This window comes from Mus caroli, unplaced genomic scaffold (assembly GCF_978045245.1).
Source record: "Mus caroli unplaced genomic scaffold, Mus_caroli_1 scaffold_7, whole genome shotgun sequence".
Lineage (NCBI taxonomy): Eukaryota > Metazoa > Chordata > Mammalia > Rodentia > Muridae > Mus > Mus caroli.
In genome coordinates this window covers 35,707,371-35,718,664 of record NW_028227262.1, presented here as the reverse complement: position 1 = coordinate 35,718,664, position 11,294 = coordinate 35,707,371, and the positions used below count along the sequence as shown (strand labels likewise).

Below are 11,294 nucleotides of genomic sequence, written 5' to 3'. Positions count from 1 at the left end.
CTTGCAAACTTTATATGCCCCAATATAGGGGAATGCCAGGGCCAAAAGAATGGGAATGGGTGGGTAGGGAAGTGGGAGGCGCTATGGGGGACTTTTGGGATAGCATTGGAAATGTAATTGAGGAAAATATGTAATAAAAATATTAAAAATTAAAAAAAAAAAAGAATCTCTTCTTTAGTCTCGGTTTCTCTGGCTTTGAGACTGGAATCAAGTCCCAGTCTCACCCCCAGTGCTCGACATTCAGGGCAGAGGAAGTAGAACAACCGAGCAACGGATGCAGCGCTCGCTAGGAGAGCGCCCTCCACAGAGGTCCCCTCCCGGCAGGTGACCGGCCTGCTGGTCGTTCTTCCTGTTCCGGGTCAGATTGCACCCAACTGCGCACAGCTCTCCGCGCACACTCCCCCACCCACCCCGGAGCGCGGGAGCACCGTGACCTCCGAGGCCTGACTTCCGTTTCCGGGCTGGCACCTTGGCTTCCGGCGGCGAGCTCGGAGCGCGCCGAGCCCGCCGGTTCGGCGACCGGAAGGGTCTGTGCTTGCCGCCGGTAACTGGCCGCGGCTGGGAGTGGCCGGGTGGGTGGGACGCAGGGGAGGACGGCGGTGGCTTCGTGTAGGTCGGTGCTGGGGCTGAGCGTCTGGACTCTCGCTGGGCTTAGCAGAGGGTGGGAGTGAGAGAGCCACTGCCCTCCCGTCCGAACAGCCCTTCCGCTCTCCACCCTGTCCGTAGGAGTTGTGTTCACAGAGGCGAACGGTGACACGGTGGAACCGCGTTCACCTCTGTGGCCTGTCCTTGGTTGGCACAGCATTAGGGACAGGGAAGATGTTAGTTTAAGCCACCGCGCTTTTGAAAAGCTGGTGGGAGGTGTGGGCCCTCCATCACGGTAACACCACTCCAGCCCCTTCAACCTCCACAAACACTCCCACAGGACGTCTGTGTTACTAGCTTCAGACATTTCCAAGGTGTCCCCTGCATGCGCGTCATTGGATCTCGGCGTCACCACATAGTAGGCTTTCAGATATTTGTAATTGTTTAGATAGTGGAAGTTGAGTTCATCTTTAATAAATTCACTGCCCACTTGTCTACACGGCGGAAAATAGATACCTCACCCATACATTAAAAGTTTTGATCATTAGTTCAGAATTGTGTTGTTCGCGTTAAAACCTTCCATCTTTGGGAAAGAGAGATATAGTTAGTTTCCAGTTCGAAACTAGGCAGGAGTAACTTGCTTTAGGGTCATTTGGACCCGCGAGTGTGGGAAGCAAGAATTTTTAACCCGGAACCACTACAGCCTCACATCCTGAAGTGCTAAGCTGAAAGGGCAACAGAGGAGCTTCTCTATTCATGTTAGCAAATGTAAGATGGTGCTTACCAACACAGATGAGCCTAAGCCAAGCACTGCATGCAGTGGAAATACTCTTGTCTTTTCTCCTGATGAGTCTGCATGTTTAATCACGTTTCACTGCCTGTAATCCGTGCCCTTATTTATACGACAGTTTTAACTCGATAGGTACATTGAAATATGAAAAGAGATGGCATTGTTTCCCCTTTTCTTTCCTGTATTGCCTCTAGAGACTGTTGGTCCTTTTAGAAACATCTCCATCATGTCTGACACTCAAGAAGCTACCAGAGAGTGCCTGGGTATGAACCTTGATGGGAACAAAGAGCCTGTGTCTCTGGTAGAAAGCAGCGTCAGAAGTGAGTCGGAGCATCTCCAAGTCACTGTTGGAGCCACTGTACCCACTGGCTTTGAACAAACGGCTGCGGGGGAAGTGAGAGAGAAACTGAAGTCGGCCTGCAGAATCAGCAAAGACCGCGGAAAGATCTATTTTGATATTGCAGTGGAAAGTCTGGCTCAGGTTTGAACAAAACAGTATTTAAATTAGTCTTGGTTATTTTATGATTATTTTTCTGGTTTATAGACCCCCCCCCTTGGGAATCCTTTACTCTGTTCTGCTTAAAGTAGCTGCATTTTCTGTTGTGTACTGATTTATGAAATTGACTAGTTTACTCTGTTGCTGTTTATAATGTCTTTGTAATGTATATTCAGTTTAGTACATTTCAGTGTTAGTTTAATATGGTTTAGAAGTGATCGTAGCATCGAAATGAAATACCTACCAATGTCTATGACACGTAAATTTACTTTAGCACAAAAAACACACAAAAGCTGAGGTTTCCTTTTTATCCTTGTCAAAGACATTGTTAGTTTTAAAAGATTTTTATTATTTTATGTGCATTGGCATTTGCCTGCATATATGTCTGTGTGAGGGAATCAGATCCCCTGGAACTAGAATCTAAACCTGGGTCTTTCTGAAAGAACAGTCAGTGCCCCTAACCACTGAGCCATTTCTCCAGCCCCTTCAAAGACATTCTTGATCAAAAGTACCTGATTGCAGGTGAGAAGCAGAGGTTAGCAAACTGCCATCGCATTGAAACAAAAGCTACCAGATTTCTCTTTACTACACAAGTAGCATAGGGTATGGATTGTTAACTGTTGTCTTGCTAGTGTATCCCAAGCTGGAAGCATATGACATGCAATAGACACATGTAAGTAAGCAAGCATTTTCTTGATGCCTTCAGCAGGTTTTCGGAGATTGGGCACTGTTGTCATCAGCCATTAGGTTTAAGAGGAAAAGTAGTTTGTTTGCAGTAATTCAGCTGTCACAGAACTCGAGCTTAAACTGTATGTGGTTGCTTTTTTGGAGGGGAGAGATAGGTTGAGACAGAGTCGGATGTAGCCAAGTTAGCCTAAATTTCACTATATAGCTAAGTGTGCTGCCCCTCCCAAGAGCTGGGAGTGTAGGCATTTGCTGGTAGATCCATGCTCTTTGCCCCTGCCGTATACAGCCAAAAGACATGAGAGAAGAACAACAATAAAGCCCCACTTGTGTTACGCTCCTTCCCCTTCCCAGACCAATGTTACTGCCTATATGACATTTCGGACTATATACTTTGATCTCAGTGACCCTTTCTCTGGGGAAGAGTGGAAATCGATGGGTAACCAAAGAGATGGAACACTCAGGATGGGAAAATTTTGTCTTTATATTTCCCCCCTCTCTAAACCAATGTTATTGCCTGTATGACATTATCACAGTGGCCCTTCTCCTGGGAAAAGCAGGAACTGATGGGTAACCAAAGAAATGGACCACTTGGGATGGGAAAAATGTTAACTATAAAATACAGACAGGAGGTGCTGCTTTAAACCTATTTTACTTAGTTAGACATGGTAGCTTTCTCCTGTAATGTCAGTACTGAGGACACTGAGTCAGGGGAATTGTGAGTTTGAGGCAACCCAGAGCAACATAGCAAGACCCTATCTCAAAAAGATAAAAATGAACCAATTTTGTACTTCTTTTCTTTTAAATATTTAACTGTAGGTAGCTTGTGTTATTTACAAGTATGTTCAGAAATTTGTTTCTAACATTTGTTTCTCTCCCCTAGGTTCATTGTCTGAGATCAGTTGATAACTTGTTTGTGGTTGTTCAGGAGTTTAAAGATTACCAGTTCAAAGCTACGAAGGTGAGGTATTCCAAGCACGGTCTTTCCCAGAGAGCTTGTTCTCTGCAGTGTACTACCTGCTTGTCACACTGTCACTTAGCCTTGCTGTTGGTTTATTTCTTTACAATGTTGAGAATATAACAAGAACCAAGCATGTGATTACAGTAAGCCTTTTCACGAAAATCCAGAAATCTCTTTAGAGCCCATCTGTACTGGCTAGTTTTGTGTCAACTTGACACAGCTGGAGTTATCACAGAGAAAGGAGCTTCAGTTGAGGAAATGCCTCCATGAGATCCAACTGTAAGGCATTTTCTCAATTAGTGATCAAGGGGGAAAGGCCCCTTGTTGGTGGGACCATCTCTGGGCTGGTAGTCTTGGTTCTATAAGAGAGCAGGCTGAGCAAGCCAGGGGAGGCAAGCCAGTAAAGAACATCCCTCCATGGCCTCTGCATCAGCTCCTGCTTTCTGACCTGCTTGAGTTCCAGTCCTGACTTCCTTGGTGATGAACAGCAGTATGGACGTGTAAGCCGAATAAACCCTTTCCTCGCCATCTTGCTTCTTGGTCATGATGTTTGTGCAGGAATAGAAACCCTGACTAAGACACCATCCCAGAAGCTGCTTTTAAAAGTCACTTGTTAAAGAAAACCCTAAGTTATGGGGAAAAGTCTTCGAGTAGCTCGACAGATAGTACAGATGGTTTGCAGCTAGAATTGCTTCCAGCATGTGAACAAAACAGAGAACACAAATAGCATTCCCTCCCCAGTTTGCCTTTGTCCTGTTTTAGCTTCATGTTTTGAAATGAAGCCAAAGCAACGTTTAATACCCCTTCAGTTGTTAGGACAACAGCTTTGTCTCCAGCCTGTACTTATCATCTGAGTCCTAAATATTCAGCTGCTGTTTCATCTGAAGGTTGCAAACAGACCTCAGTAACACTTCAGGTTTTTTCCCTATACCTCTTTCTGGCCAAGTTTCCAGAATCAAGTGCTTAAAACTTTTCCTGTCAATGTTATATTAATGCCTAATTTAGAGCTAATCTTTCTTAAAAGAACTGTGGTATGCTGTCTAATTCTGTTTTTTATTAATTTTCCAGATTATTTTGGAAAGCCAAAGTATCCCCAAATCAGTAAAATTGATCTGGGATCAGGGGCTTAATGATAAAGCACTTTCTTCGTTAGATCCTAGTAAAGAAAATTAACAGTAACTAAAAGGCTAACAGAACCCACAGCTTACTAAAAACTCAAACAGCTCTAAAAGAATATCCATTGAAAATAGCTAAAAATTGTATTGTCTATAAAAATACCTTCAGGGCTGGAGAGATGGCTCAGCGGTTAAGAGCACTGACTACTCTTCCGAAGGTTCTGAGTTCAAATCCCAGCAACCACATGGTGGCTCACAACCATTCTTAATGACATCTGACTCCCTCTCCCGGTGTGTCTGAAGACAACTACAGTGTACTTACATATAAAATAAATAATAAATAAATCTTTAAAAATACCTTCAGCATTAGAAACATTAGTATTATAGTCCTTCATACTCATTTTTTTCTTCCTTAGTGATGTCCTGGTGGTTTGAACCCTTGACCTTTACATCCTAAGTGAGCACTCCCACTGAACTACATCCCCTGCTTAACTCTGAAGATTTCTGATAGTTACTACCAACTGAATGATACCAAAAACAGTTTTAGAGGCAGTCTTTTGAAAAGTTATACTGCTAAGTATTTGGAAATTTTGAAGGTCAGTTTTATGCATGAGTAAATGTTATTGGGCATCCTATCTTAAATCCTCTCCCACTTAAATTACCAGACATTATTAAATTCTTGGATTTTTGTCATCTTAATTTTTTTTGTTTTTGTTTTTCTTCTGTTTTTTTGATACTGGATTTCTCTGGGTAGCTCCCTGGCTGTCCTGGAACTTGCTATGTAAACCAGGCTGTCATTGAACTCACAGAGCTCTGCTTGTCTCTGCCTCCTGAGTGCTTCGATTAAAGGTGTGTGTAGCCCCCCCCCCACCCTAGCTTATCTTAAAGTTTGTATAGTTGAGGCAGTTCTGATCTCTAATAAGAGGTGAATTTGATGTACTAGACGTCTACATCAGTTAATCTTTCAAAGTTGCCTTAGAAATCACTAAATCTATGCCTGCCTTTGAGTGCTGGGATTAAAGGCAGGTGCCACTACTATCAACCAGACCAAATTCCTGGATCAAAAAGTGAGTCCAGCCCAGCAGTGGTGGCTCATACCTTTGATCCCAGCACTGTGAGGCAGAACCAGGAAGATCTCTTGAGTTAGAGGCTAGCCTGGGCTATGGAGTAAGTTTAGAACAAGCAGCACTACATGAGAAACTCTTGTGCCCCCCTCTCCCCAAAATGAGATGCAAAGCAATCAGGGTAAGACACTAACGTTGACCTCTGGCTACCACACTTGCACATGCATTTATACAAATGTGTACACAGCCAGGCGTGGTGGCGCACGCCTTTAATCCCTCAGGAGGCAGAGGCAGGCGGATTTCTGAGTTCGAGGCCAGCCTGGTCTACAGAGTGAGTTCCAGGACAGCCAGGGCTACACAGAGAAACCCTGTCTTGAAAAAAACCAAAAAAAAAAAAAAAAAAAAAAAACCCAAAACAAAAAACCCAGTCAAACAAAAATACACAAATGTGTACATGGCAAATGCACATGTACCACACACCCACACAACATTTTTGATATAAATTTCAAAGGAAGGAGTAGGGTCTAAGATAAATTTCAAGTCTATACAAAGGAAATTTCTGTCTTGACTATGAAATATTATTAAGCCGTTCAGATTATGAGTGTAAATTGCACACACTCCCCCAGTGAAATCTCATTACTACTTCTTTTTTTAAAGTATGCACATGTATAATACAAATAAAATTTAATTTTGATTCTTATTAAATTAACATATAAAATAAAGGGTAAAGTGTGGTTGGTCTTGTGTTTTTATTTGCTTGGTTTTTGCAGTGTTTTAGAGAGGGGTTTTCAGGATGGTTTCCTGTTTGTTTGGTCTTAGTTTTGTTATATTTCCATCGTGCATTCTTTTTCTTTTAAACTTCTCTTTATATAACATTTTTTTCATGCATTGTGTTTTCTCTTTTGGAGCTTTAAGGGTTTTTTGTTTGAGAAGAATCTCACTATGCAGACCCTATACAGACCTGCTGTCGTAGAATTCACTGTGTAGAATAAACTGGCCTCAAATTCACTGAAATCTACCTGGTTGGTGAGAAAACTTGAGGGATCTTTTTCCTATCTCCCCTGACCCAGCACTGGGATGGTCTGAGGCGCAAACCATTTCTTTTTTTTTTTTTTTTAAAGATTTATTTATTTATTATATGTAAGTACACTCACTGTAGCTGTCTTCAGACACTCCAGAAGAGGGAGTCAGATCTCGTTACGGATGGTTGTGAGCCACCATGTGGTTGGCTGGGATTTGAACTCCAGACCTTGGGAAGAGCAGTCGGGTGCTCTTACCCACTGAGCCATCTCACCAGCCCTCCTGCTTTTTCAGATGCGTGCTGAGGAATTGAACTCAGGTCCTCGTACTAGTGCAACAGTAGTGGTACCAACTCAGCATCCGCCTAACTCCCTGCATTTATTTGTTTAGTTTACGTTTTCTTTAAACTCTGTAAACTCCATCTCCTGGTGACTCGGCACATTTCATCTCTGCTTCTAAGTCTGCTGTGAGGCCTTATTTACCAGCCATTTTCTTATATTTTTGATGTCATTGTCTTTTGTTTGTTTGTTTTGCCTCTAAATCATACTTTTTAACAGAGTTCTATGGCCGGTTTTCTGGCGAGTGTTCTTTCCTGCAGGTGCTTCCTTCCCCTGTATTTTTTTTGTTTATTTTGTAAGTTCTGTGTTGATAAAGTTTTGATCTTTGGAATTTTGGGATGAGGCAGTTTCTCTTAGGCTCCTGAGGGTGAGACCATGAGGAAGAGCTCTCCCTGGAATGACTGGGGATAAACAGGCCTTTTCCTCCTCACTTTGTCCTATTTTTATTGTTTTATTGAAGTATAATTTTTGCTCCACCAAGTGAATTGTTATAATCTTTACTTCCTCCCTGGCCTCGGGCATCAGACTTGAGAGTGAGTCATCAAGGAAAGCACGTTAACTTCTGCTATAGAGACAAAAGGTATTTTAAAAGTGATTTTGTTTATTGTATTTACATTTCAAATGTTACACCCTTTCCTGGTTTCCCTTCTGGAACCCCCCTATCTCATTCCCCCTTCTCCTGGTTCTATGAGGGTGTTCCCCCTCCCACCCACCCCACTCCCACCTCACCGCCCTGGCATTCCCCTACACTGGGGAATCAAGCCTTCACAGAATCAAGGGCCTCTCCTCCTATTGATGCCAGACAAGGCAATCCTCTGCTCCATAAGCAGCTGGAGCCATGGGTCCCTCCATGTGTACTCTTTGGTTGGTGGTTTAGTCCCTGGGAGCTCTGGGGGGTCTGGTTGGTTGATATTGTTGTTCTTCCTATGGGGCTGCAAACCCCTTCAGCTCCTTCAAACCTTTCTCTAGCTCCGCCATTGGGGACCCTGTGCTCAGTCCAATGGTTGGCTGAGAGCATCCACCTCTGTACTTGTCAGGCTCTGGCAGCACCTCTCAGGAGACAGCTATAGCAGGCTCCTGTCAGCAAGCAATTCTTGGCATCCACAATAGTGTCTGGATTTGGTGACTGTATATGGGATGGATCCCCAGGTGGGGCAGTCTCTGGGTGGCCTTTCCTTCAGTTTCTGTTCCACAGTTTGTCCCTTTAGACAGGAGCCCTTCTGGGTTAAGAATTTGGAGATGAGTGGGTGGCCCCATGCTCCAACAGGGGCCTTGCCTAACCTCTGGATATGGTCTCTACAGGTTCTCCCTCCCCTTTGTTGGGCATTTCGGCTAATTTTATCCCTGTTGGGTTCTGGGAGCCTCTTGCTTTTCTGGCACCTGGGATGTACTGGTGGCTGCCCGCAGGTCCCCATTTTAAAACGTGAATTTATCTAGCATGCTAAGTGCTAGATTAGAGGGTAAAATGTGGCTGAAGTGACTGGGAAACTGAGTATTTAATTTCTTACAGGTTTGGTTTATTTTGAAACAGAGTCTCACTGCATCCACACCTGGCCTGGAACTTGTTTTGTACACCAGACTGGCCTCAAGCTCACAGAGTCCCATGTGGCTCTGTTGGGAAGGAAAGGTGTGCATCACCACACCTGGCTTCTCGATCTTTAAGTCATTTAACGTCTGTACTGTAGATGTTTATATAGATTGTATAACTCTGTTTAGCTAGGGCTTGCTCTGTAGATAGATAGCAGTCCTTCGTACTTCGCATTTAAATATTTAACCACACCATCCAGTAACTGTGTCTTTGTTGTTTACTCTTGGAGTACTAGTAGTTGAATTTAGGACCCCGTGCACTGTACCACTGAGCTCCATCCCTGGCCCTCTTACTTTTTATTTTGAGATATGGTGTTAATGTGCTATCTGAGTTGGCTCTGAACCCACTCTGTAGCTCAGGAAGGCCTGAACTGCAACTTTGCCTCAGGTTCCTTAGAAACTGGGACTATAAGCCTGTGCCAATAAACCTAGCCTGACAGCTATATATTAACCACCCTTTATGTGCCTCTGCTATTGTAGGTGTATGGTCTGTAGCAAAGGTCAAGGTAGTTAAGGTCTTTTCACCATGGACTTAGAGGAGTGGCCTTGCTAGTAAGCACGTGCGTAAGCCTAGGAACTGTAGGCCATACTTAGTACTGTAAATGAAGTCCAAGTGAAGGGAGAACGGCATAGGGGAGGGAGCACCTCCACATTTACTTCTTAAAAAGATAATCATGGGAGCCAGGGGCAGGGCGCCCGCCTTTAATCCAACATTCAGGAGGCAGAGGCAGGTGGATCGCTGTGAGTTCTAGGCCAGCCTAGTCTAGGACATTTGAGGCTATAAAGAAGAGATCCTGTCCTAAACAAAACAAAACAAAAAAATTAATCATACTGTTTAAAATCTAGACAGATGATATTTTTAAACTTCTTATAGTTTTTGCCCAAATTCAGAAGATCCGAAAGGAAGTCATTTAGACATGTTGCCTTCTTTCTGTCTGCTGCCTTTTATTCACCTGCTTCCCCAATGCTGTGCATCTGATCTGCCCTCTGCTCCATTCTTCTTTAGTAGCATAATGTTTATATATCCTCACCATTGAAACTGGAATTTCCTTCGTTGCAGGTATTATTTTGTTTATCCTTTGGTCTGTACTCTCCCACCATCCCCATCATAAGGACCAGAGTTGCCTACAAGGAAAGTAGGCACTTACTTGTTCAGTTACAATGGTGAGAAACAAAAGGGTTTCATTCTCTCTCTATCATTTGCAGGAAGAAGTTCTAAGAGACTTTGAAGAACTGGCTGGAAAACTCCCATGGTCAGACCCTTTAAAAGTCTGGCAAATTAACACCACTTTCAAGAAGAAGAAAGCAAAGCGCAGAAAGGCAAATCAGAGTGCAGGTAAAGAGAAGGCTGACTGTGGACAAGGAGACAAAGCCGATGAGAAAGATGGAAAGAGAAAGCACGCCAGCAGCACCTCCGAGTCACGAATCTTGGACTATTACGAAAATCCAGCCATCAAAGAAGAGATATCAACCTTAGTAGGTGATGTCTTGTCATCTTGCAAAGATGAAACTGGTCAAAACTTAAGAGAAGAAACTGAACCACAGGTACAGAAGTTTAGAGTCACCTGCAACAGAGCAGGAGAGAAACATTGCTTTACCTCCAATGAGGCTGCGAGAGATTTTGGGGGTGCTATTCAAGAGTACTTTAAGTGGAAGGCTGATATGACCAACTTTGATGTAGAGGTGGGTATTAGCTTTTATTGATGATGAAAAAGATCTGTAATGTGGCTGGGGAGATGGGTCAGTGGATAAAGTATTTGCTGAGCAAGCTTGAGTACTTGAGTTCAGATTCCTAGAATCCACATAAAAGCCAGAGTAAGTGTATGCATGTTAATCCTAGCACTGATAGTTAGAGACAAGTAGTGTCCTGGAGTAGACAGGCTGAAACGGCAAGACCCAGGTTCAGTGAGAGACTGTTTCAGAAATAAAGTAGAATGGTAGAAAGACAATGTAAACTCCTGCCTTTTGTACAGTCACCCACAAAAGAAAAAAAAGGTTCTCATACATTTGTAAAATTTCCAGACAAAGCTAGCACAAGGGCCATTGAACAGTAGCTGTAAAGCTAGAAGGATGTTAGGAATAGCATGACTTGTGGAGATAGATGGATAGGTATTGATTGATTGAAATTTTTACTCAGTAACTCTCTAGACTTGGACAAGATTGTCTCTTTGAGCCTCTGTTTCAAATGGAGCCAATACTAGTGTGTACCTTTAAGGTCTATACTCTGGAGGGCAGATGAAATGGTTTCAAGTGTTTGGTAGAGTTTGTTGGTATATGATAAGTACTCAATGGGTAGATTCTGTCAGAACTCAAGTAGTGGTGGCACACGTCTTTAATCCTAGCACTCAGAGGCAGAGGATCTGTTGTGTTTTCAAGGCAAGTCTGGCTTACATAGTGAGTTCCAGAACAGTAGCTATGTAGAGACCTTGTCTTGCAAAACCCTCAGGTGTGCTCTGTCTCTGTGCTGTGTGTCTCTGACCTTGGCATCGCTATGTCCAGCAGAAGAAAGAGGAGTCCCGTTTTTTTTTTTTTTCCTTCCAAATTTAGGTGCTGGAGTCATACCTACAGCCTTGCACATATGGACAAGCAATGTATTTCTAAACTATATCCCAGTCTTCTTATTTCTAATCTAGTATTTTTCTACATTATATGGA

The 11,294-nt window shown here is 43.3% G+C and overlaps 1 protein-coding gene across 5 annotated transcripts in view; it reads left to right on the top strand.

Annotated features, from left to right (window-relative positions):
- The first annotated feature begins 423 nt into the window (after positions 1 to 423).
- Positions 424 to 11,294, top strand: part of Thumpd3 (THUMP domain 3 tRNA guanosine methyltransferase) — a 25,114-nt gene continuing 14,243 nt past the window's right edge. Inside the window, exons 1-4 of one of the 5 annotated variants that reach the window (XM_085840184.1) lie at positions 424 to 544; positions 1,570 to 1,856; positions 3,439 to 3,516; positions 9,847 to 10,323. In XM_085840184.1, the coding sequence (XP_085696310.1) occupies positions 1,602 to 1,856; positions 3,439 to 3,516; positions 9,847 to 10,323 (810 nt within the window). In that variant the 5' untranslated portion in view covers positions 424 to 544; positions 1,570 to 1,601. The other 4 variants (XM_085840185.1, XM_085840186.1, XM_085840188.1 and 1 more) reach the window with 4 other exon arrangements.